The following is a 22501-nucleotide window of genomic DNA, read 5'->3' as shown; positions in this document are numbered from 1 at the left end:
ACAGTCATTTTCCCCTCCATGCAAAACAAGTGAGTCAGGCCAGACTTCTCCCTTCCCTTCAGTCTCTCGACGGACAATTCCTCTGCGACTCACCAGAGAGATTCTACAATGGCTTCTGAAGCTACCAACGACCTGCCTGTGCGCCCTGCTGCGCAGGCTCAGGAAAACGCCAAAAACGCTGCCCCGCCTAAGAAGGCCCCCGCCGCCGATGTCCTCCCAGACTGGCTGATTGAGCGCAACAAGCTCTTCGAAGAGCTTTGGCAACAACATCTGGCGGAGATTCAGTCTCGCCCGCACCCCGAGATTAGCGTCACCCTCGATATCGGCGACGGTAACCCCTCCTCTGTCCCCGCCAAGGCCTACGAGACCACCCCCGGCTCTTTTCTGCGCGATGTTCCCAAGGATGTGAGCGCCGACGTCGTTGTTGCAAAGGTCAATGGAGAACTATGGGACCTGAACCGTCCTTTGGAGGGTGACTGCACCATCTCTTTCGTACCGTTCAGTCAGCACGATGGCAGAATGGTCTTTTTCCACAGTTCCGCACACGCTCTCGGCGAGGCCTGCGAGTGTGAATACGGGTGTCTCCTATCGCACGGCCCACCAGGTATGTGCTTATAACGAAATAAAACAAATTATAATGACTTAGCTGACAAGAATAATTCGCCAAGAGAAGCTAGGTTTCTTCTATGATCAGCGGATGCCTGGAGAGTAAGTGTGCATTGAATTTGCTCTGTTGAGAATCTGCCTCGGTACTAATCAACAATTTTCAACAGTCGTGTCGTGCTCCCCTCCGACTGGCCTGTACTTGAGAACAGGGCCTCGCGCATTTTCAAGGAGAAGCAGAGCTTCGACCGATTGGAAGTCTCCAAGGAGAACCTCAAGAAGATGTTTGCGTACAGCAAGTACAAGCTGCACTATATTGACAAGCTTGTGACTGGGGAGAAGAGTACCGTGTATCGCTGCGGTACTTTGGTTGATCTGTGCCGGGGACCTCATATCCAGAACACTGGTAGGTCCGAGACAATTATAAGTTAAGCAGGACTCTCATTTAACCTCAAAATCTAGGCAAGATCAAGACCTTCAAAATCATGCAGGTTGGTGTCTCATCACGTGATCATGATGCGAAACTAGTCAACTAATTATCTCTTCCCCCCTGCCAGAACTCTTCCGCATACTTCCTCGGTGACCAGAACAATGATTCCCTTCAGCGTGTCCGTGGTGTCGCTTTCCCCGACAAAAACTCCATGAAGGAGCACTTGAAGTTCCTCGAGGAGGCTGAGAAACGCAACCACTTGAAAATCGGGAAGGCACAAGAGCTTTTCTTTTTCCACGATGTCTCCCCCGGAAGTCCTTTCTTGCTTCCCCGTGGCACCCTGATTTTTAATGCCATTCAGAAGCTGCTACGATCTGAGTACCGCAAGCGCGGCTACCAAGAGGTTCAAACCCCGAACATGTTCGACGTCAGCCTCTGGAAACAATCCGGTCACTGGCAGCACTATGCGGATGATATGTTCAAATTGAACGTTGAGAAGCACGAATTCGCGTTAAAGCCAATGAATTGCCCTTCTCATTTTATTATGTATGGATCGCGAGATCGCAGTTACCGCGAGTAAGTCTCTGGCGTCGTCCTCTTCGAGCCTACGCTTGCTAACCTATTTCTCAAAATAAAAAGTCTTCCAGCTAGGTACGCAGATTTTGGTTGCTTACATCGGAACGAGGCATCTGGTGCTCTGAGCGGCCTGACCCGTGTGAGGAAGTTCCAACAGGTAAGCCCAATTATCCTTTAAAGATCCGTGAATTCCCTGCGGAGCAGTTCCGTCGTGAGAAGTGCTGCCGATTACTAACGAGTACTTGTATTAGGACGATAGCCATATCTTCTGCACAAACGAGCAGATTGAGTCTGAAGTCGCTGGCCTGTTCGACTTTTTGGAATCCATCTATGGGCTGTTCGGTTTCACCTTCAAGTTGAAGCTGTCTACTCGCCCTGAGAAGTACATGGGTGACTTGGAGACCTGGAACCGCGCCGAGGACCAGCTCAAGAAGGCCCTGACCCAGTTCAAGGGTAACGACTGGGTCATCGATGAGGGCGATGGAGCCTTCTACGGTCCAAAGATTGACATCACCATTGCGGATGCCCTTGGGCGTGAGTTCCAGTGCGCCACCATTCAGCTGGATTACCAGGCTCCCATCAACTTCAAGCTTGAGTACGTGGATAAGGAGAAGCCCAAGGGGGAGGAGGAGGACGGCGAGAAGAAGGGTGAGGCCCCCAACCAACCCGCACCTGGTCGGTCCCGTCCCGTGGTTATCCACCGTGCTATCATTGGTAGCTTCGAGCGCTTCCTTGGCATTATCACGGAGCACTTTGCTGGAAAGTGGCCTTTCTGGCTCAGCCCTCGCCAGATCATGATCATTCCGGTCATGCCCGCTCTGAATGCCTATTGCGAGGAGCTGCAGGAAATTCTCCGTGCGGACAAGTTCAATGTGGAGATTGATATCTCTGGCAACACTCTCCCGAAGAAGATCCGTACCGCCCAACTGGCTCAGATCAATTTCATCTTCGGTGCGTGCATACGTCTCAGATCCTTTCGTGGAATTAATGCTGACACAACTTATAGTCGTGGGAGGGGCCGAAAGAGATAGCCGTAGCGTGAACGTACGCAACAGAGACGACCCTGAGACACAGAAACTGGGTGTGATGGTGCCGCTTGACGAGATTCGGGCGAAGATGACCGCGCTGCGTAAGGAGCGTCGGTTGGAGAACAAGCTGTAGGCGTGATATGCATTATTGATTTATGAAAAAGTGAGAATACAAAGCATTCGGGAATTCGACTGATTCAAACTTGACTATTTGCGTATTGACTTAGATACTGTATTGCTGATCTTAAGATTGGACGAGCCACGGGGTTCATTCAGTACAGGTAGGTTGAGGCTACTCGAACGCTAAATTGTGCTTTCGCACGATAGACTATTCCATTTCGGACATAATATAACGGGCATATTGAGTACCTAGATATCCTCGTAGCACGTACTAAGCCTTTTACTTTAGCTATCAAGAAAGAGAGTTCATGTGACTGATATACAATGGTGGAAAGGTGATCTTTATTGGCTAAGAAGGCAGGTTGCCCAACGTGACGTTTGGAGTGACAGTTCAAAAGATATTTGGAAAGATCTTTCATAAAAGGGGAAAGTAAAGCATATAAATTTACATTGTAAAACCGTTTATTCGGTCTTGATATCAAGGATCCGGTGACCTGTTCTCTAATATATCCGAAAATGGAATAGTCTGTTGTGCGAAAGCATAAGTCGGCGTGCGAGCAGCCTTAGCCTGTAAGTACACGGGTTTGCCATGGATGTTTGTGCGTTTATCAAGCGAGGAAACTCCATCAAATCTGTTTGTTTGCTTGGTCCTCTCAATCAATTGGAATTGAGAGATATATTGTGGGCATGAGGGCTTTGAGGCGTTCTGGTACGGTTTTTGGGCTGATTTTATATGGCAATACGCCGTTTTCCTATGTATTTACTGTTTCATGCGCGGATCTGGCGTTCGGATCACTCTTGCTTCCGCCGGAGGGAGCGCCCGCATAGCCATTACGCCACTAGTTAGGCTGCAACAGGTTAATAGAGTGTTGATTGATTGATTGCTTGGTCCTCTGGGTCACCTGACCCCTCTGTATTTAGACCCTCTAGACCTCAGATAGATCTTTCCTTGCTACATGCATTTTTCAGGCTGATTGCTTCATCCGTTTCGTACAAATTTGGGTTCCCTTGTCTATTCATCCTCCTCTTAAGCTATGCATGCAGAGGAGACACACGAAGACCCCACGGTCCCTTGCCCTTATGTGGAGGGGTTTGACTGCCACGAGGTATTCGGTACGGAAAAGCAGGCAACAGCGCACGCTAGAAGTGAACATCACAAGGACAGAATTCCCTCCCCCGACGTAGAGAAATATAGCTGCCCGGCTACCTTTTCCACGACATTCCAGGAGTGCCCACAAGAAAGACAGGGTTCCATGCCCCTACCCAGAGGGAGACAATCGCCCGCGAACCTTTGATTCGGTAGCCCATGCAAATTGATGCCGACTATGCACGGCATCCTGGATGCGAAGGGCGTTGTGACAAAGCTTAATGAGTACGATATTACACCAAACACAATGTTCGTCTCATGGAGCAGCTGGCATTTCGACCTCTCATTACTCAGAGAATGGCTCGATGCCGAGGGGCATCATAACGTGCTTCCCAATAACAAACGCCTCTGTTTGCTCTCGAAGAAGTTCCGAGGCAACTTGGAACGGACCATCGGCAAAGACTGCTTTCGCGGCTGTCACTTCCCACTCATATTGCCTTTCGTGTTCCCTCTCTTGTTTGGAGAAGATCACTGTCTGACGGGGCGCAATCACAATGCGCTTATAGACGCCCAACAGCTGGCCCTGATGGCCATTATGTTTGTGGACCTCTGCAAGCCGCCCGAAGAGCGAGTTGTCTAGAACGGCTCAGAAGCCGTGGACCCGTGGACCCCACAAAAAAGGCAGTTGTTGATGGACCTGTTCTGCGATCTTTTTCAGAATCAACGATGAGTCAATGGTTTCCAGTCAGCGACTTGGCGAAGACTCTCGTGAAGGAGCACGCTCGCGAGCCCACTCCACCACCTTCCAGGCTCGTGAGCATTGATTTAGAGTTCAATTTCGGACTCGTCGAGTACTTCAGATTGGTCTGGCCAGTCTGGATGGGACACCCGGACGGCTCCTGGATTGTCTGACCAAGTACAGCAAGGCTGGCCTGGCTGCCATCAAGCCCTCCTCGTCCTCGAATGTCTCTACACCATTGAGACGTTTCCAGAGAGACTTTGAGAATAAGGTTAGAGCGCTGCCATCTGTACATGGGACGCTCGATGCGAAGTGTGTTGCCACGAAGATCCAAGACCTGGGGATCTCCCTGGACACGAAGTTCCTCTCATGGGGATCCTCTGGGTTTGACTTGTCACTTTTGAAAAATTGGCTCCCGGCCGAAGGATTTGACAATGTGCTGCCTGCGGGCCAAAACCTTTGCTTACTCCTTTTGGAGTTTCGAGCCAATGTCGATAGGGTACTCGGACGCGAGTGCTTCCGAGGGAGATCTTTCCCGCTGGGGCTGCCCACCTTGTTCCGTGTGGTGTTCGGAGAGGACGATCCTCTGGTGGGCAAGAACCATCATGCAGTTGTCGACGCGATGCAATTGTCCCTCTTGGCCATTGTGTTCATCGATCTGTGCCGACCGCCTAAGAAGCGGCTTTATTGGGACGGCAAAGCCGTCAAGGGGTTGAGGCCCCCCCATAAAAGACAGAGCTCTTTGGAGGCACCACTCTCGTCCACGTCCCTAGAGAAGAGGGCCAGGACTGAATGATTTCTGTTTTTTTCTTTTGTCATATTTAGATTGAGATTTTTTTTCATGTTTTTACTTTCTTTATGGAGTAGATAGAATACAAATTGCTACGGTGTGACTACTCTGAGTGCTCTCTCCAATGAAATCTCATTAGAAGCAAGAATTACTTTCATGATTTCCTCAGAACTGACTGAATTTGCTCTCACTTGTAAGAGGTAAATTGGAAATATCAATCCATCGAGTCTATAGTTCCAGAGTCTGATAGGGCTGGAATCTGGACTTTGGACTTTGGATCGGCGGATTGTCCAGTCATCCGTAGCGCCAATCAAGTGGACCCCAGAACAACCAACAGAGCGCTGGCTGGGGCTTATGTTTCAAGAGTCTTTGACAGCACAAAAACCCGGAGTTGGGTTATTTTCAGCTTGGAAAACTTTCTTTCAGCTGAAACTCGAGTCTCGTTGGCCTAGTAGACTCGAAGAATTATAATTCAGCTTGTTATAAAAACCCCTTCGTGGCCCAATAACCACCACCACCACAACAACAACAACAAAAAACCCGCTCTCCGATCACCCGCGGGGACTGCGGGGCTCAGCTTTCTTCTCATCACACCTCAACTGCCAACTTCCCCTTTTCTTCTAAGACACTCTCCATTTCTCCTGGCGCGTTCGTTTGCATTCTTCTTCATTACTCGCTTTCGCTCGAACTTTGACCCTCGCCTTCTTTTTGGTCTCCCACTTTCTCTTCGTCTCTTCCCTCCTCTCCGCTTCACAGCCCCCGCCCGCCCGACATGGCTGATCTACAGGGCCGCAAGGTCTTCAAGGTCTTCAACCAGGACTTCATCGTGAATGAGCAATACAATGTCACCAAGGAGCTGGGTCAAGGTGCCTACGGTATCGTCTGGTAGGTCTGCCCACTTTCGAGTCGGGGTGGAAATCGCTATCCAGCCTCAAGTGATGAACGGAATGAAGCTAATCAACAATCCACCTCGTGCAGTGCCGCAACCAACACCCAGACTGGTGAAGGTGTTGCCATCAAGAAAGTCACCAATGTATTCAGCAAAAAGATCCTGGCCAAGCGAGCCCTGCGCGAGATCAAGCTCCTCCAGCACTTCCGCGGCCATCGCAATGTACGTGTCTCCCTCCCCCTCCCCCTCGTGCTCATGCCACACACCCCTCCTTCATCCGCTGATTGGAATCTGCTAGATTACCTGCTTATACGATATGGATATTCCCCGCCCGGATCAATTTAACGAGACATATCTTTACGAGGGTACGAAAAGATCATCCTATCTACAAAAAGAAGAACGTTCCTGTCTGACAACACTGCAGAATTGATGGAATGTGATTTGGCGGCTATCATCCGTTCGGGCCAGCCCTTGACCGATGCGCACTTCCAATCCTTCATTTATCAGATCCTTTGCGGTCTGAAGTATATCCACTCCGCGAATGTGCTGCACCGTGATCTGAAGCCTGGTAACCTGCTGGTCAATGCGGACTGTGAGCTGAAGATTTGTGACTTTGGTCTGGCTCGTGGGTTCTCGATTGACCCAGAGGAGAATGCTGGCTATATGACCGAGTATGTCGCGACAAGATGGTATCGTGCTCCGGAGATCATGTTGAGCTTCCAAAGCTACACCAAAGCTAGTACGTCCACTCCCATGTCCATATGCCTCTTCCTCCTCTTTCCCAAGGTTCCCTGGAATTCATTTAAAAACAGCGAGCTAACCCACGATAGTTGATGTCTGGTCTGTGGGCTGTATCCTGGCCGAGCTCCTCGGTGGACGTCCCTTCTTCAAGGGCCGCGACTACGTCGATCAGCTGAACCAGATCCTGCACTACCTGGGTACTCCCAACGAGGAGACCCTGGCCCGTATCGGCTCACCCCGTGCGCAGGAATACGTGCGCAACCTGCCCTTCATGCCCAAGATCCCCTTCCAGCGACTATTCCCCAACGCCAACCCCGACGCACTGGACCTGCTGGACCGCATGCTGGCCTTTGACCCGTCCTCGCGTATCTCCGTCGAGGAGGCCCTCGAGCATCCCTACCTGCACATCTGGCACGATGCCTCGGACGAGCCCACCTGCCCCACCACCTTCGACTTCCAATTCGAAGTCGTCGACGACGTCCCCGAGATGCGCAAGATGATCCTCGACGAGGTCATCCGCTTCCGCGCCACCGTCCGCCAACAATCCCAGGCCCATGCGGCCCAGCAGCAGCAGATGGCCCAGGCGACTAACGTCCCCATTCCTGAGAACCAGCAGGGTGGCTGGAAGACCGAGGAGCCTAAGCCTCAGGAGGCGGCCGCTGGCGACGGGCACATGAATGACCTGGAGGCCTCGCTGCAGCGCGGCATGGACTCTGTTCACCGTTGATATTGATCTTGTTTTTTTTTTCTCTCTGGCAATGGACATGGATTTGAGAAAATTATCCTTTTGTTTTTGTCCCTCCGATTTCTTTCTTCCACTTCCACCCACCCCTTTCATGCGTGCAATGCGTCCCTTCCTCTCCCCCTCTTTCTTGTTTGGTTCTGGCTCGGCTGGATCTGCCAATAATCAAGTTGCGTTGGTGTTTCGCCCCCCTTTCTGCATGTTGACATAATGAATTAGCAAAGAGATACCATCCGAGAGAAAGACCGGACGACCTGCGTGATATACTTTTTTCTTTGTTCTGTTCTAGTCTCGAAGTCCCTTTTTGTTTTCATTTATCTCTGTTTTGAGTTTACTTTTTGGGTTTCTTTGTCTTGTGAGCTGAACCGAACTCCCCATGCCATATATGGTATTCACTTGGATTGCAGTTTGGCGACCTCACTGTTCTCGAGTAGACTGTCAGCTGGGATTGGATAGATAGATGGTTGTAGTCAGATCCGCCTGTTCTTAAATGGAGAGTTGATTCGAAAGGAAAGTTTTTGAAGCGAATTCCTGCGGTATGATAAGATGGAGAATGCCGCTTTGCATTTGTTGTTCCCTAGAATGATTTACATTCGTGGCTACCAGAAAGGAGAGGCTGGATGAAATGCCAAAGCCTGCTGGGAATTGCAGTGTACTGCTATTTTCACACCCTACTAGATGAATTGGAATAATCAATGCAGCAACGCTTTCAAGCTGGATATAAACGATGAAAACACGACATAAACCAGCATCAAAGAAAAACCTCCGCTTATGCTCCCAGCTAAATAGACCAAAAGAAATTAGAAAAAAACCAAGCAATGAACCCCTACTTATCCACCCCTCATCAATCATCAATCACAAAATCCACCGAAACCATAATACCAGATCAACATCAATGATAATACCCCCTCCACCAAACAGCCATACAAGCCGCAACAACCAAATCCAACATCTTAATCCCCTCATCCTCAACCACCAATTTCCCCAACTTAGCGCTCTTCCCCCTCATCCCACCACCGGCCAACTCCCTGGCCAGCGAAAAGTCCAAGCGATCCTCATCCGAGTCCTGACCCCCGCTGCTCGTGCTCGTGCTACGGCGCGGACGCGGCGGTGCCGCCGGGTATTGGTGGCGGAAATCGGCGTGGCGAGAGAAACGTGCGGTTCGGAGGGAGGTGCGGCGGATGAGGTTTGTTGGACTGAAGGGTGTGCGTGTGCTTGGGGTGGTGGTGTCGGGAGTGTAGGGGGTATTCGGGCCGGAGTGGGCGCGGGGTCGGGAGAGGTTGTTTGGGTTGAGGAATTGGGAGAGGGAGTTTCGTTTGGGTACGGTGTCGGGGTTTGAGGGGTCGGGATTGTGGCGGGGGGAGGTTGGGGTTGCGGTTGGGTTGGAGGTTTGGGAGTAATGGGTGTGGGTGTGATGGTGTGGTTGGTGTTGTTGATGTTGGCGTTGGGAGGCGTGGAAGTGTAGGTTGGCGGCTTGGAATGGTGTGTTGAAGCGAATCTCGGCGACGGTCACTGCTGGATTAGAGTCGTTATCGCCGGGTGGCGCGTTTCCAGGTGCAGAGATCATATGCTTGCATTTGAGACTGCGGCCGTTGACGCTGGAGGAGAAGGTGCATGTGCCGTTCCACGGGGAGTTGAAGACGTAGTAACCACTCTTCAACTTCGAGCCCTCGGGAACATGGCCGTTGCCAGAGTCGAGAGTGCTGCGAATACCTCCGCTGGGGTCTTCAAATTGCCTCGAGACGCAGAGTTGACGGTGGAATTTGCGTGGTCCGGACGGCTGTGGTTGTGTTTTCGTCTGCGGTTGTTTCTCAGTGGGCTTCTCAAGCCCTAACGATGCTGCTAGGGATGATCCTGCTGATTTCAACATTTCCGGGGGAAGATTAGCAGCCAGACTTGCCAGGGACAGCGGTTCATTAGATCCGGCGAATCGATTATATCCAGGCGTCGAGATCTCGATATCAACGGTATTACGGTCCAACCGAGGCGTAGATATCGTAGCGACATTCCATTGCGTGCCCGACGCAGGATCACGTCGGATAAGAGTGAGATGAAATCCAGCATTGCCGCGAGAAGCTTGATGTGATTTTGCCCGGCGGGTGGGAGATTGCCCGGGGCTTCGATTCGGCGAGCGAGAGCTATCGTGTGATGGGCGAGGCGGTAATTGTGGTCTGTTGGCATCTAGACTATGCCGACCTGCGGACATGGTCTCGTACTTTTCTTTCCAAACTTCTTTGCCTCGGGCCTGGACATTGTCCATGAACGCACTCCATCGATTGGACTTTCTTGGATGATCGTCGCCGCTGAAGGCGTCGTAAATGAGTGGCTCCTCGTTAGGAGGCACTGGAGGCAGCGGCCGTCTTGGAACCGGATTGCCCATTGAGTCCGCCGAGCCCTGTCTCCGTTCACTCATCACCTCTGGCTGTACATTTGAAACTGGCGTCCCGACAAAAGACACATTCTCCGCCGAGACTTGCGGCCCAGGCACCGGCCGGCGGGGTACTCGTGGAGGGGCAACATTTTCTTGCGCCAACGCAGGCGCAGTCACAGCCATAGATATAGCGGTATTCTCCTGACCTGACGGCTCTCGTTCTCCACCGACAGGTTTCCGACGGACATTGTTCAGACGAGCAAGATCTCGGTGAGTGGGATCATCTATACTAGCCGCCTCTAGTCCCTCCTTGCGTCGGTGTAGCTGTTTCTCGCGCTCGAGCTCGACTTCCTGTAGTAGCGCATCGTCTTCGGGTGTCGAGGCATGGAGATAATATAGGGATGCATTAATAGCCTCGGCAGAGACGCTGGATTTGGTGGGTGGTTTGACGGGAGAGAGGAATATGTCTGTCATGCGTGCATGCATCCCGCAATTAGCTACAGCTTATCTCAGAAGCACGAGGAAGCGATAAGACCAGCATGAGATGAGGAACATGCGGAGAGATGAGGAACATGCGGAGGGAGATTGAAACGGAGTTATCGGAAGTGATATAAACACACCTTGACTGCCGGGCACCCTCACAATGTATAGTTGCAGGGGATCATGCTTCTCGTGGGTGGGATTGCGTGGATAAGCGGGGGGGTTAGAGGCGATGGCGGTGATCGACGAGAGCGAGCGAGCCTCGACAGGTCCTTGTTGAGTAGTCGCGGAAACAGAAGACATACTAGGCACGGCCAGGGTGTGCCGGCCCCAGGATTGAGCAGAGTCAATATACTTCAATGGATCAAGAGAGTGTCCAAAAGTGAAGCCGGATTCCTTGCGGAGTTTCGGACGGTAAAGTGTAAACAACGGCGGGTCCGTTCGGCAGTGGGCCCAGGGATTCACGTTAGTATTTCTGTCTTGGGATGGACAAAAAGAAATTATTAAAGTTTGGGATGACGAGGATTGAATACGTCGACAAGTGAACACTTGGACCTGCAAGTAAACCTAATTGACGCAAGGGAAGGAAGTACATAATAGTACATAAGTCCATACATACATAGTAATAAATGCAGATGAAGGCTGCCTGATGCCGAGCCCGGGAGGTGTGGCGCAGTCCATCGATGGCGGGGAATTTGGCTGGTTGGGCTTGCGCAGGCACCGATGAAAAGGAGAATATGGATCATTGTACCTAATTATACTGATTCTGTCCAAGATCTACGAGGATCTACAAATTTAGGAGCTCGTGGCAAGAGATAGAAAGAAAAAGAAAACCTTGGTTGTGGCGTATTCAACAGTTGGTATCTCCAATATAGCTACAAGGCTATGGAATAATATAAAGTATGGAGGCAAGAAAGCCAACAAGAAAAAAGAAAAAAAAGGAAGATAAGAGAGGAGGGAATCTCCGCAAAAGGGGGTGTCCAAAAATAAGGGTGAAAAAGAAGTGACCAAAAAGAGACAATGAGAGACGAAACTCCAATGAAGAAAACCCCATCCAGGTAAAACGCCGCGATGGAAGACCCTTTCCAATATCCAATTCCCATGTAACATTAAACCACGGTCTCTGACCTTTCTCCCTCGGCGATGACCGGCACACCCAGTCCTCGATCGGGACTCTGCAAGACCAGTTGCTCGTGACGCCGGGCGCGGAGGAAGTCGCTGACTGCGCGAATCAAGATAAACCATCCGACAATCATGAGAACATATGATATCCACTCGCTGGTGCTAATGCCCGACAGACCATTGCCACCATCACCGCCTGAGCTGTCGCCAACAGAGTTGGGATCAAAGCTGTGGCTGTTGGGATCTGGAGGTGGGACATATTGGTCACCGCCAGTATCACCGCCAGACGAATCACTGCCGCCTTTCATATAGAATCCGTATTGAACAAGGGTAAGGCCGAGACCCGCTCGACTGCCGTTCTTTGCGGCGTGGGTGGTGTGCAAAAGATAAGTCAATAAGAAACCGACGAGTTGGAACGACATGGAAATCATGGCGTTCCACACAAAGGAGAACACTGATCCGACAGGCAGTCCATCGACATATACTTCGTCGGAAGAGATGCCGGGCGCAACAATCGTGGTCTCCCAGTATGGGGGTGTCGCATCAGCGGCAGCTTCTTCGTATGACTAGAAAGTAGCGATCACATTAGTCAAAATACTACAAATCACAGCATCACAACACGACATTGGATATCAACTTACAGGAGGTAGATCCTCGTTCTTCTCGCCACGTTCTGGCTTGGCAGCCAAATTGGCAAACACTCCATCATTCGATTGGGCGACAGATCGACTTCCACCAGATGCTGGGGTCGTGAATGTAGGTAGAATAGTTGGTCGGCGCGGGAGTGGTGAAGCACGAGGCTGTTCTTGTCCATCATTCCTGGCATCCGATGAGGAGGCTGACGACGCCACTTGACCGTAGCCGGCATGTGACCCAGTATCCGGATTGGCGCGCATCAACCGCTGCCTATCGTCAGGCTCCTCATCGTCGTCAGATCCATCTTCATCGCCGAAGGCATCGGCCAGGGTCTGATCATCATCATCATTGTGGAGTGGGTCGCCGTGAAGCAGCCGCCTTGAGGACGGGGAGGATGAACGGGAACCGGACCGGAACGAGGGAGGCGGAGAAGTCGGGGTAAGATCAGATCGAGTAGGATTCAACGGGTAGGACTGTGCGTGGTCGTCTTCATCGTGGGCATTCACCTAAAGGGGCGGGTGTCAGTTCTTGTCGGAGTCATATCCGGGGTGACGTTGGACAGGCGATGGCGCTCCAGCCGGGGCTATGGGATCAGCGGGAGGGGGGAGACTGGGGTTGACGAACCCGTTGATAGCGCTGCGAGCTCATGACGAGCTGAGCGGGAGGAATGGACGAGAGAGCAGTATAGAGGGAAAAATGACTTAGGATGGGGAGAGACAAAAGAGAAGAAAAGGACAAGAAACTAGAGAAGGAAGAACAGGAACCGTGAGCAGACTAGAAGAGAGATATGAGGCGAGGTGGAAACGCCGGGAATCAGAGTAGGAGGAGGTGGCTGCCTCAGGCTTCGAGTCGACTCTCGCTGACCAACCGGGCTTGGCATTCTTGGCATTGGATCTGATCGTTCGAGATGCTTCATGCATAGATTCTATTACTGTACTATTTTTGAGTCATTCTACCACCCACCATGGCTAAGCCACAGGTATGTTAATATCCCATTCCTAGCTCTATTTTCAAAATCCAGTCACCTAAAGATTGAATACCCAAATCTAATATCAAACCCTACAGACCCTCAACCCACGCTCCCTCCAAACTCGCCTCTCCCACATCCTCCAACACTGGCCCTCAGACGCCGTCCGCCCAGCCTCAGTCTCAGTCCAAACCTATCTCCAAAACCAACTAGGCCAGAACCAACCCACAAACACCTCATCACAGTCTCCCTCCACTACATCAAAGTCCACCCCTAAGATCTCCGAGTCCTCCGTGAACGCGCTGTCCGCACTCCTAGAAAACCGCTTCGCAAACAGATACCCCCTGTCGGAAAAGATTCGCTACCCGGCTAGTGACCCGGAGCACTATGATAATCTGATTCGGGAGTTTGCGGAGGCGCCGAATCGGGATTGGTTTGGAAGGTTGAGGAAGAGATTGGGTGGGTTGTTGCGGTTGCAGTGATTGTTATTGCAGGGTGCTGGGTTGATGTTCGATTGTCTATTGTATAAAAATGGGGGCTTGTTTCTCTCTCCTCTCTCGGGGGTATTTGTTGTGTTTGGGGATTAGAGGGGTTCTTTTGACGGATTTGATTTGCATGGCATGTACCAATATTTTGACTTGAAATGTCGGTTTGGGCGGCATTTACTGTATCACTACTCAATACACGGGAAATGATTAGATTTGTGCTTTCTCGCATCTACTAGTAGGAAAGATACTTGTGTTTTCAATGGACAGTAGCTATGCAGAATCAGCGCCGAGTCAATTCGCTTGTATGTAGCATATAGTGGAGCAACTCCACCACATATAACAACATCTTTCATATATACAATGACCCAATTGAAACCTCAATGCACGCTCGGGGAGAATCAAACCTTCCAAAGACAAAACATGCAAAAGACAAAATAGAGAAAGGAAACATTTTTTACAGCATGGGCTTCAGATCATCGGCGACCTTGAAGGGAGCCTCAGTCTTGGCCTTGACCTCCTCAACGGTCACACCGTCAGCAATCTCAATCAGAGTCAGACCCTCGGTGAAGTCAACGTCAAAGACGCAGAGATCGGTGATAATCCGGCTAACACAGGCAGGTCCCGTGAGCGGGAACTCGCACTGCTTGACGATCTTGGGGTTACCCTTCTTATCAGTGTGCTCCATGGTGACAACGACCTTGGTGGCAGAGGGGTTGGACACGAGATCCATAGCACCGCCGAAGCCCTTGATCTTACCGGGCAGCATCCAGTTGGCCAAGTCACCCTTGGCACTGACCTGCATGGCACCCAGGATGGTCAGATCGATACGGCCAGAGCGGATCATGCCGAAGGACTCGTCGCTGCCGAAGACAGAAGCACCGGGGTTGAGAGTGACAGTCTCCTTGCCGGCATTGATGAGATCGGGGTCCTCCTCGCCCTGCTTGGGGTACGGGCCCAGACCCAGGATACCGTTCTCAGATTGCAGGGTCACCTCGACGGAGGAGTCGACGAAGTTGGGAGCAAGCATGGGCATACCAATACCCAGGTTGGCGTACATGCCGTTCTTGAACTCCTTCGCGGCGCGACGGACAATGCGCTCACGCTTGCTGGCGGTGTCACCCTTGCCCAGCGCCGAGGTATCGGCACCCTCCTCCTTGGCGAAAGTGTACTTCTCGATCTTCTTCTCCGTGGTGCTCTGGATCACACGCTTGACGTAGATACCGGGCAGGTGAATGGCAGCGGGATCAATCTCGCCAGGTTCGACAATGTGCTCGGCCTCGACGATTGTCATCTTGGCGTTGCGACCCATGGCACCGTTGAAGTTGGCCGCAGAGTAGCGGAACTGGCAGTTACCCAGCTTATCGGCCTTCCAGGCCTTGACGAAAGCATAGTCGCCCTTGATCGCCTCCTCCATGATATAGCTCTTGCCATCGAACACCTTGGTGTCGCGAGGCTGGCTATACAATGCGACAGTGCCGTCGCTGTTGTGGCGGAGAGGCAGGTCGCCAGTCTGGACAACAGTGCCGAAGGCGGCCGGAGTGTAGAATGCAGGAATACCCGCGCCACCAGAGCGGCAGCGCTCGGCGAGAGTACCCTGGGGAGTGAGCTCAAGCTCGATCTCGCCGGTCAGATACATGCGCTCAAAAGTCTTGTTCTCGCCAACGTAGCTGGCAATCATCTTCTTGATCTGCTTGGACTGCAGGAGCAGACCGAGACCGGAGCCGTCGACACCAGCGTTGTTGCTGACCACGGTCAGGCCTTGGATAGAAGAGTTTGCGCGAACAGCATTGATCAGTGTGTCCGGCACACCGCAGAGTCCGAATCCACCAGCCAGTAGTGTTGTGTTGGACTTCATGTCCTTGGTGGCCTCCTCGGCGGAGGCAAAGACCTTGTTGATCGCAGCCCGGCGGACGCTGCTAGAGAAGTTGCGTGCAAGGAATAGCTGGTGCTGTAGAGAAGAACAGTCAAGTCAGTACTTCAGTAAATAGCTACAGAAAGATCTCCAAACGTACCTTGGCCGGATCAGCAGAGAACTGCCGCGCCAAGCGCAGGCACGTTGTTACTTGAGAAGGCATGGCGAGCTGCAGCAATTGGGGGAGCTGGAGAATGAGAGATGCTGTGTAGGCCGAGAGAAGAGCGGAGAGGAATTATTAAGACCAGCAGGGCGCGCAGCAGCAATGCGGAGGCGAATGAGAGGCCGGCAGGTGGTTGGTCTTATAGTCCCGGGCGGCGGCAATAAATGCGGAATGGAAGCCGGATGTTCTTCGTGTTGCCCTCTTCCCCGGACATTTCCACTTTTCCCCGCAGGAAGCTCCGTTGCCTCTCCAATTTCCGACGGTGCCTCAACTACGATACAATGAGGCAATTAGAACTGACTAGATCATCGGAAACTATAATATATAGCATGAGCTCTTTAATTTTTTTACTTTTCAATTACATTAACTCAATATATAACGAAGACTGACGAGTCCAGCAGCCGAACTGACAGCCGATCCGATTCCGATCCGCGGGCCGCCCGCTGGCTGACTCATCTAAAGGCCTGAGGCAGCATATCCGTACCATGTCTTGACTCTCTCTCGAGTGTTCTGGCCGCACGCCTCAATGGAAAATCTTCAAAGGAATTTGCATTTACCCATTTTACACATCAAGTAAAGGCTTAAAGATTATCGAAAGTTAATAGAGTTCAGTCCCAGCCCGTTCTTGTCAAAGTATCTGGGAGGACTGGACATACAATGATGAGATAAGGTTGCTACTACTACTGCCTGACGGAATAGATTTCGAGAAATTTCATACATATGATAATCATTCATGGTATATTCTACTTATGTACACTGATAACAAATGATGCTCTCGCTCATGCAAGAAAATCACAAGACATGGCACGGTCATGACGGGAATTAAGAGGAAAAGGGCGATGGGATGGTGGTAGAAGCGCCGTGAAATCGCCGACAGGCGCCACGGCAAGGAAACGTTCGGGAAAGTCGTACAATCGTGTTGGAGGATCTTGCCTCCGGTACTCATAACAAACAATGTGGAGAATCTATCAGTACGCATCGTCTTTCTTGGTTGCATCGACAAAGGCCTGCTTCTCCTCAGCGGCTGTGGGCCAAGTTGATTCGACCGACACCACATGGTCCATCGAGGTTGCTTCCTCGTAACCTGGCGGCCCAATGCTGACGGTGATTCCTGGTGACTGAACGTCCTCCATGGCAGTAGTTGCCTCGGTGTCTTCAGTGCCGGCGTCGGTTTGCCATTCGGGGATGTCGCGACAGACAGGATCAACCAGGCGACTCCACTTCTCGTCGTTGATGTAGACGAGGAAGTAAGGGGTAGGTGGGTTTTTGGTGTCGTTATTCTTGAAGATCTCATCCAAGTTCTGGACCTCGGTCACATACTCATCATTGTACTTGCGCCAGATGCCCTTAACAAAGTCGCGAATGTAAATCCAGTAGTGTCCAAACGAGACGGAACCGTGGTGCATGAAGACGGCGTACAGTAGGTACGGAAGTTTGCCGAATCGGGAGAAATGGTTGGAGAGCGAAGCCTGAATGCTCTGGATCTCTTGGTCGACGGCTGCGAAATAAAAGTTAGTGTGTTGCAAGGAAGGACTCTGATCGATGGAGGAATTCTTACAATGGAGCTCAGCTTGCACGCTCTGGCAAAGCTGATCAAGTTCATTGAGCAATTCCGGGCTGATCTCCAAACTTCCGTCGCTCTCGACCTCTGCAACACCTTCAAGTACATTTTTAGTGTCGCGAAGGAGCTCCGTCAATTCAAGGTGATCATCTTCCTGCATACGGCGTCAGCTTGATATTCAATACTCGTTAATGAAGTTGCATCTTACCTGCTGTCGCAATAGCTCCGCCCGACGAGCTTCAAGCAGCTTGAGCTTGGCCTTCCATTCCCAGGACTGGCGGCGACGGTCCATCATCTCCGGCTTTGTGGTATCCATGTACCGGTCCATGTAGATGACTTCATGCAGTTCCAAGTGGTTGGTTGACTTGAAGGAGGTTTTCTTCACCGGATCAAACTGGACCCGCTGCACCTGAATCTGCAGAATCGGAGGAATATTGGTGATGGATCCGTACTGCTCAGCCTCTCCATTTTCGACGCTGATTTTCTGCATGTCGAACGCACCGTCGATGGCTGCATAGATATCGCGCGGGCCGCCGGCCACATCGACCTTGATATCGCACCATCTTTCCTCCTTGGACCGTGTACCTGCGGCAGTGGTGATGTACGACCGAGTTCGGCCATAGAACAAGCTGATAAGATGTTAGCAAATCACCACATCATATTGCAACCCCGGGGCTAGATATACTCACTTCTTGATTAGATCGACCTGCTCTCCGTCGCTGTCGATTCTCAGCGGTCTAATGGCACACTGGCTCTGGAAAAGAACGTTGTTGATCACTTCGGTGACATCTTGCTGAGCACCAATCTCCACTTCTTCAATTAATTGCTTCTGGCGATCTGTTTCCGGGATCGGACGTGGGGGAACCGGTGGCGGATGGCTAGGAGGCTCGGGATGCAGTGGGGTGGCACTGGCTGGCGGAGAAAGTGGGCCACCTTTTCTATCCTCATCGTCTTTGATTCCAGCAGGAAGCGCAGATGCGGCGCTGGGAATGGCGTCGGTCACAAGTGTGGCATCACTGCCGATATCACTGACGGTGTCTTTGGAGGGCGATGGTGTATTTTCCGGTGCTGCCGGCTGATCACTTTGCTCTTCAGCGGTTGGCAGAGGAGGTCCGAGAGGTCCCAGAATGGGTCTTCCATCGACATCGCCGAGACTCTGAGACTTTGAGATGGTGGATCGACGACGGATAGCAGCTTCGCTTCCGGAGCTGATCAAGGTAAGGCGTGCCAGCTCTTGCCCAGGAGCTACCGAAGACTGTGGCGACATGATCATATGGTCGAACAGATTGCGGAGTTCCCAGAGGACTATGAATGGTCAGTATTGCACGTGAGGGTTTGGCAGAGGTGGTCAGTATGCCTGAAAGAAACTTACATTTCAGAGACCGCACCACTTCCTTCTTAGCCACTTTACGGGAGCCAACCTGCTTTTGAGAGATGCTCACTTCGTCATTCACATTCATCTGATATCTCTCAAAGTGCATAACCATGTCGCGGAATGGGCGGATTGTGAAATAGAACTGGAGAAGACTGTTCAGATAACAGGTGTTGCCGATATTTTGCAGACCGACAGGCCACTCCAACAGGTTGCGATCCGGCTCAGTCGAGATTCCGGCCATGTTGCGCAACATGGGACTATCCATGTTCTTTGCGATGATCGACAAAGCTCGATTGTAGAGGTCGGCTTGGCTAGGGCTCTCATCGATGCAAATGGTGTAGGCTGCCATGATAGCACCGTCATCAGCAGTGCGATCTGGAATCTGGAGCAAGCGGTAGGCGTCTCCGATGTCCATTTCTGCCGCAATAGTCTCTCCGGTGGTGAGGTAGTGATTGAGCATCGTGGACTTGCGGCCTTCCGCGATGAGCTTGAGAGCGCGATTGGCAAGGTCCTTGCATGAGGGGTTGTCGTTCAATTTTGCGGTGTACATGGTGATGATGAAGTCATCCGGAGTGTTGTTCTCAACGCCCAAAAAGACCTGGGCCTGCTCGACAGTGGAAACTCGGTCCTCGGAAACGGCCTTGATGCGCTCACTGCCTCTGCTGTCACCGATCCGCCACAAGTTCTGGCGCGATTCGTTCTCTTTCTCCGGCGAAGTCGAGCTCAGGTAAGCGTAGAACTTCCCAATAATGATATCGTCGGTGAGAGAGAAGTCATAATGCCACAGCCCAAAGTACTTGTACGACTCAGCGAGATCATCGTCCGTGTATTTGCCTTCAGAGTAGGCAACTGCCACGGCCTGTTCGATTATCTCATAGTCATCTCCACCGCGCAGAGTGCCAATCGATTTGAGGCATTGCAAATACAGGGGCGCTCGTCCTGGGTCGACGGCAACCTGCTGATTGTATGCTTCAACAATCGCCGAAGCAGCCATATCCTCGGTGGCGCCGAGATCCTCGTAGAACCTATCAGCAAAGTGAGGCCATTAGTAATTTTCATCTCTCACACGCTCGTCACGTCCGCGCAGACTAGGAATACTCACGGAGCAGGCGCCATGGCGAAGTCTTGGGAGCGTGAAGATTTCGGATCTGATTCTTGCGTGAGCTTCAGAGTATTTTGGATTGATAGACAGAGGAGAGAGGGACTAACATTCCAGGGCGTCTAGTGCGGAGAGGATGTCGTTTGTAGATTGTAGGGGAAGCGCAGGAAAGCTGACACCTCTCTTCTCCGAAGCGGGTCGCTGGTGAAGTAAACAAAGCAGCTCCTGGATTATGTCGTCAAGGAAGATCCGCTGCGTATCCTGGTACGGTTGTAATGTCCAGGGCGTGGGACATGGGGGCTGCCAGCTGCCAGCTTCCTATAGGAATGGTTAGTACGAGGCGTATCGTGACGAATGATATAAGAATATAGAAAGCACTGACCGAGTCATATACAAACCCTAGGAATTCCAAGACGTCTTTACACGCAGTTCCCTCCAGTCCAAACGACAGCATGAACCTCTTGTTAGAGGACGAAATTGCCTTACTGCGCTCGTGGCTATGAAGGGCGTTGTGCAAGTACAGGCGCAGGTTGTCTAAGACGGTGATGGGCGTTGGAATCGCCATACCCTCAAGTCGCTCCGGTTGATCTGCAATTGCTTCTTCTGCACGCTCACGAATCAGATCTGGATCGCTTAGCAGCTCCAGAAACTGCGGATTAATAAGAGGAGACAGAATTCGAAGAGATACCATCGCCGAGCAAGGAACATGCGAACATTGATAATGGTAGGTCTCTACCACCTGGCCCTTGTCGGTCACCTCCTCTGCCATTCGACTACCCTGCTGTCTGCCAGATTTGTACACCAAGTGGTGTACATGTCCTGCCATACTGGACAGAGCAAATGCATTGCCACTGATGCTGTGATGCATGACCACCTGCAAGTGGTAACGACATTTCGAGCAGACCGCCGATAGCTTCGACGATATTCCCGGTCTCCGTCTCTGCTCGGCAGTCGCCAGGTATGTTTGGTTCTCCTTTGTTATATATGTGTGTTGACAGGCGAAAGGAGAGACGAAATCGACAGTCTTGTCGGCATCTTCTGGGTATACCGGAGGTACTTGTGAAAGCAGGTTGAGGCCCGTACCCGGAAGATGTACAGGATCATACAGCCGGATGTCCTCCGCCAAGCGGGGAGCTGTCTTGCCTATACATTACAGCAAGATATATGTCAGCATTCCAATCTACAACAGCGCGGTCCAATGAAGCTTTGGTTCTGTGATCGTTACTCACCCGGCCGCTGTGGAGGCATCATGACGATGGAATTATCGACGCAGCTCAGCACGGGTCAAAGGGTTATCTTTTTGAGATGAAGCAGATATGGGAACTGCTAGATGCAGATCACCCATACGGACCCTGCAAGCGGTTTTGGGGTCCCCGCGATGGAGCGATGTCTCGTCGATGAGAGCTAGCTGGTGAATTGACAGCGGGGAACCGCACTGGGGCTGCAGCGGGCGGTAAGCTTGCAACGGATGTCGAAGGAGATACAGCAGCAGCTTTGGAATGAAGATTTGCAGGTTGATATGGATCACAGCAGGTTTATCGAGCAGAAACGCTATAGAAACTTGAAAAATATGAGCAGGCCGTGTTGTTGTGAGTTGTTACAAAGCTGTCTCGCCGACGAAGCTCAATGGGTTCATATCGGCAGGGCGGTATGTAGGGCGGTCTAACGCAGCAGAATATGAATCCCGAAATCCCAACTCAACCACACCTCCGTCCGCCTCCAAGTCTATTCGCAGCTCATCCCTCCCCGCGATACAATGGCGAACCACGAAGAGGACCACCACTACCATCCCCAGGATGCTGTCTCAGCAGCCATCAAGACCACCATGATGACTGGTGGTATTGGTCTGTTTGCCTCGGCCGTGCAGAACACCCTTGTGAGACAGAACGTCGGCCCGCTGGGTATCTTCATGCGCAGCGGCAGCACCATCACTATCCTCGGTAAGAAGGACATATCTACGAAATTGCTGGGTCTGCCATTCCTAACAGAATCATTTTTCTAGCCGCAATGGGTGGTACCTATGAGTTCGCCAAGACCGCTTCGGCCAACCTGCGCGAGAAGAAGGACCCTTGGAACACCGCCATCGGTGGTTTCTTCTCCGGTTCAATTCTGGGTCTCCGAGGTCAGTCATGAACAGCAGATGAGCGATAGCATGGCAATTGGTGTGAATATCGTGGAACACTAACCCCTCTTCAGCTCGCTCCCTCCCCGCCGTTCTGGGTTACGGTATTGCCCTTTCCACCGGCATGTTCGCGTTCGACTACACCGGTGGCACCCTCTTCGGATATAGCAAGGACAAGAACGAGGATGAGTTTGACCGCCGGACAAAGCTGCGCAAGGCTTTCCAGACCCCCGCCGAGCAGACCTTTGCCGAGTTGGGTGAGGGACGTGGTACGTATTTCCCGATTCCCAATGCCAATGTGACCCCTCGTTCTGTGGGAGTTCCGGATTGAGCCATGCTAATCGCTACTCACAGGTATCTACGGCCCCAACTACGAGGAGCGCCGCGCTGAGCGAATCAAGGAGGCGTACGGCATTGAGGTCCCCAGATCCCCAGTCCCCGCATCATAAAAGCCTATTCC

General features: G+C 51.8%; 10 protein-coding genes across 10 annotated transcripts; 6 read left to right on the top strand and 4 right to left on the bottom strand.

The window, feature by feature from the left end:
• Nucleotides 1-37: 37 nt before the first annotated feature.
• On the top strand, nt 38-2898 carry N7473_002182 (threonine--tRNA ligase THS1). Its single transcript, XM_057148122.1, has 8 exons — nt 38-604; nt 669-708; nt 774-1009; nt 1066-1094; nt 1161-1609; nt 1673-1766; nt 1861-2560; nt 2616-2898. Exons 1-8 carry the CDS (start codon nt 109-111, stop codon nt 2768-2770), a joined length of 2199 nt encoding a protein of 732 aa, XP_057011776.1. The 5' UTR covers nt 38-108; the 3' UTR covers nt 2771-2898.
• Nucleotides 2899-4082: 1184 nt separating this feature from the next.
• On the top strand, nt 4083-4484 carry N7473_002181 (uncharacterized protein; the record flags this gene model as incomplete). Its single annotated transcript, XM_057148121.1, has 1 exon — nt 4083-4484. The coding sequence occupies one exon, from the start codon at nt 4083-4085 to the stop codon at nt 4482-4484; it is 402 nt and encodes a 133-aa protein (XP_057011775.1).
• Nucleotides 4485-4570: 86 nt separating this feature from the next.
• Nucleotides 4571-5379, top strand: N7473_002180 (uncharacterized protein; the record flags this gene model as incomplete). The annotated part of the gene is made up of 2 exons (XM_057148120.1): nt 4571-4657; nt 4705-5379. 2 exons carry the CDS (start codon nt 4571-4573, stop codon nt 5377-5379), a joined length of 762 nt encoding a protein of 253 aa, XP_057011774.1.
• Nucleotides 5380-6145: 766 nt separating this feature from the next.
• mpkA (mitogen-activated serine/threonine-protein kinase SLT2) lies at nt 6146-7730 on the top strand (the record flags this gene model as incomplete). Its single annotated transcript, XM_057148119.1, has 5 exons — nt 6146-6258; nt 6352-6484; nt 6561-6627; nt 6687-7001; nt 7093-7730. The coding sequence occupies 5 exons, from the start codon at nt 6146-6148 to the stop codon at nt 7728-7730; spliced, it is 1266 nt and encodes a 421-aa protein (XP_057011773.1).
• A 907-nt stretch (nt 7731-8637) lies between these two features.
• N7473_002178 (uncharacterized protein) lies at nt 8638-10899 on the bottom strand (the record flags this gene model as incomplete). The annotated part of the gene is made up of 2 exons (XM_057148118.1): nt 8638-10583; nt 10737-10899. The coding sequence occupies 2 exons, from the start codon at nt 10897-10899 to the stop codon at nt 8638-8640; spliced, it is 2109 nt and encodes a 702-aa protein (XP_057011772.1).
• Nucleotides 10900-11705: 806 nt separating this feature from the next.
• N7473_002177 (metal homeostatis BSD2 family protein) lies at nt 11706-13002 on the bottom strand (the record flags this gene model as incomplete). Its single annotated transcript, XM_057148117.1, has 3 exons — nt 11706-12284; nt 12360-12860; nt 12979-13002. 3 exons carry the CDS (start codon nt 13000-13002, stop codon nt 11706-11708), a joined length of 1104 nt encoding a protein of 367 aa, XP_057011771.1.
• A 316-nt stretch (nt 13003-13318) lies between these two features.
• N7473_002176 (ubiquinol-cytochrome c reductase complex assembly factor 2) lies at nt 13319-13803 on the top strand (the record flags this gene model as incomplete). Its single annotated transcript, XM_057148116.1, has 2 exons — nt 13319-13333; nt 13420-13803. 2 exons carry the CDS (start codon nt 13319-13321, stop codon nt 13801-13803), a joined length of 399 nt encoding a protein of 132 aa, XP_057011770.1.
• A 460-nt stretch (nt 13804-14263) lies between these two features.
• N7473_002175 (3-oxoacid CoA-transferase) lies at nt 14264-15884 on the bottom strand (the record flags this gene model as incomplete). The annotated part of the gene is made up of 2 exons (XM_057148115.1): nt 14264-15757; nt 15822-15884. 2 exons carry the CDS (start codon nt 15882-15884, stop codon nt 14264-14266), a joined length of 1557 nt encoding a protein of 518 aa, XP_057011769.1.
• Nucleotides 15885-16609: 725 nt separating this feature from the next.
• Nucleotides 16610-21289, bottom strand: N7473_002174 (ubiquitin-specific protease UBP2). The gene is made up of 9 exons (XM_057148114.1): nt 21149-21289; nt 20302-21062; nt 20030-20237; nt 19923-19968; nt 18818-19845; nt 18135-18750; nt 17654-18074; nt 17443-17599; nt 16610-17382 (listed from the first exon to the last, which is right to left on the bottom strand). Exons 1-9 carry the CDS (start codon nt 21168-21170, stop codon nt 16853-16855), a joined length of 3789 nt encoding a protein of 1262 aa, XP_057011768.1. The 5' UTR covers nt 21171-21289; the 3' UTR covers nt 16610-16852.
• A 386-nt stretch (nt 21290-21675) lies between these two features.
• On the top strand, nt 21676-22490 carry N7473_002173 (Tim17/Tim22/Tim23/Pmp24 family protein; the record flags this gene model as incomplete). The annotated part of the gene is made up of 4 exons (XM_057148113.1): nt 21676-21859; nt 21922-22041; nt 22116-22310; nt 22396-22490. The coding sequence occupies 4 exons, from the start codon at nt 21676-21678 to the stop codon at nt 22488-22490; spliced, it is 594 nt and encodes a 197-aa protein (XP_057011767.1).
• Between the last annotated feature and the right edge of the window lie 11 nt (nt 22491-22501).

This window comes from Penicillium subrubescens (genome assembly GCF_028828155.1).
Source record: "Penicillium subrubescens strain IBT 31985 chromosome Unknown utg000002l_segment0_segment0, whole genome shotgun sequence".
Taxonomy (NCBI): domain Eukaryota; kingdom Fungi; phylum Ascomycota; class Eurotiomycetes; order Eurotiales; family Aspergillaceae; genus Penicillium; species Penicillium subrubescens.
This window is presented reverse-complemented; position numbering and strand designations above follow the sequence as displayed.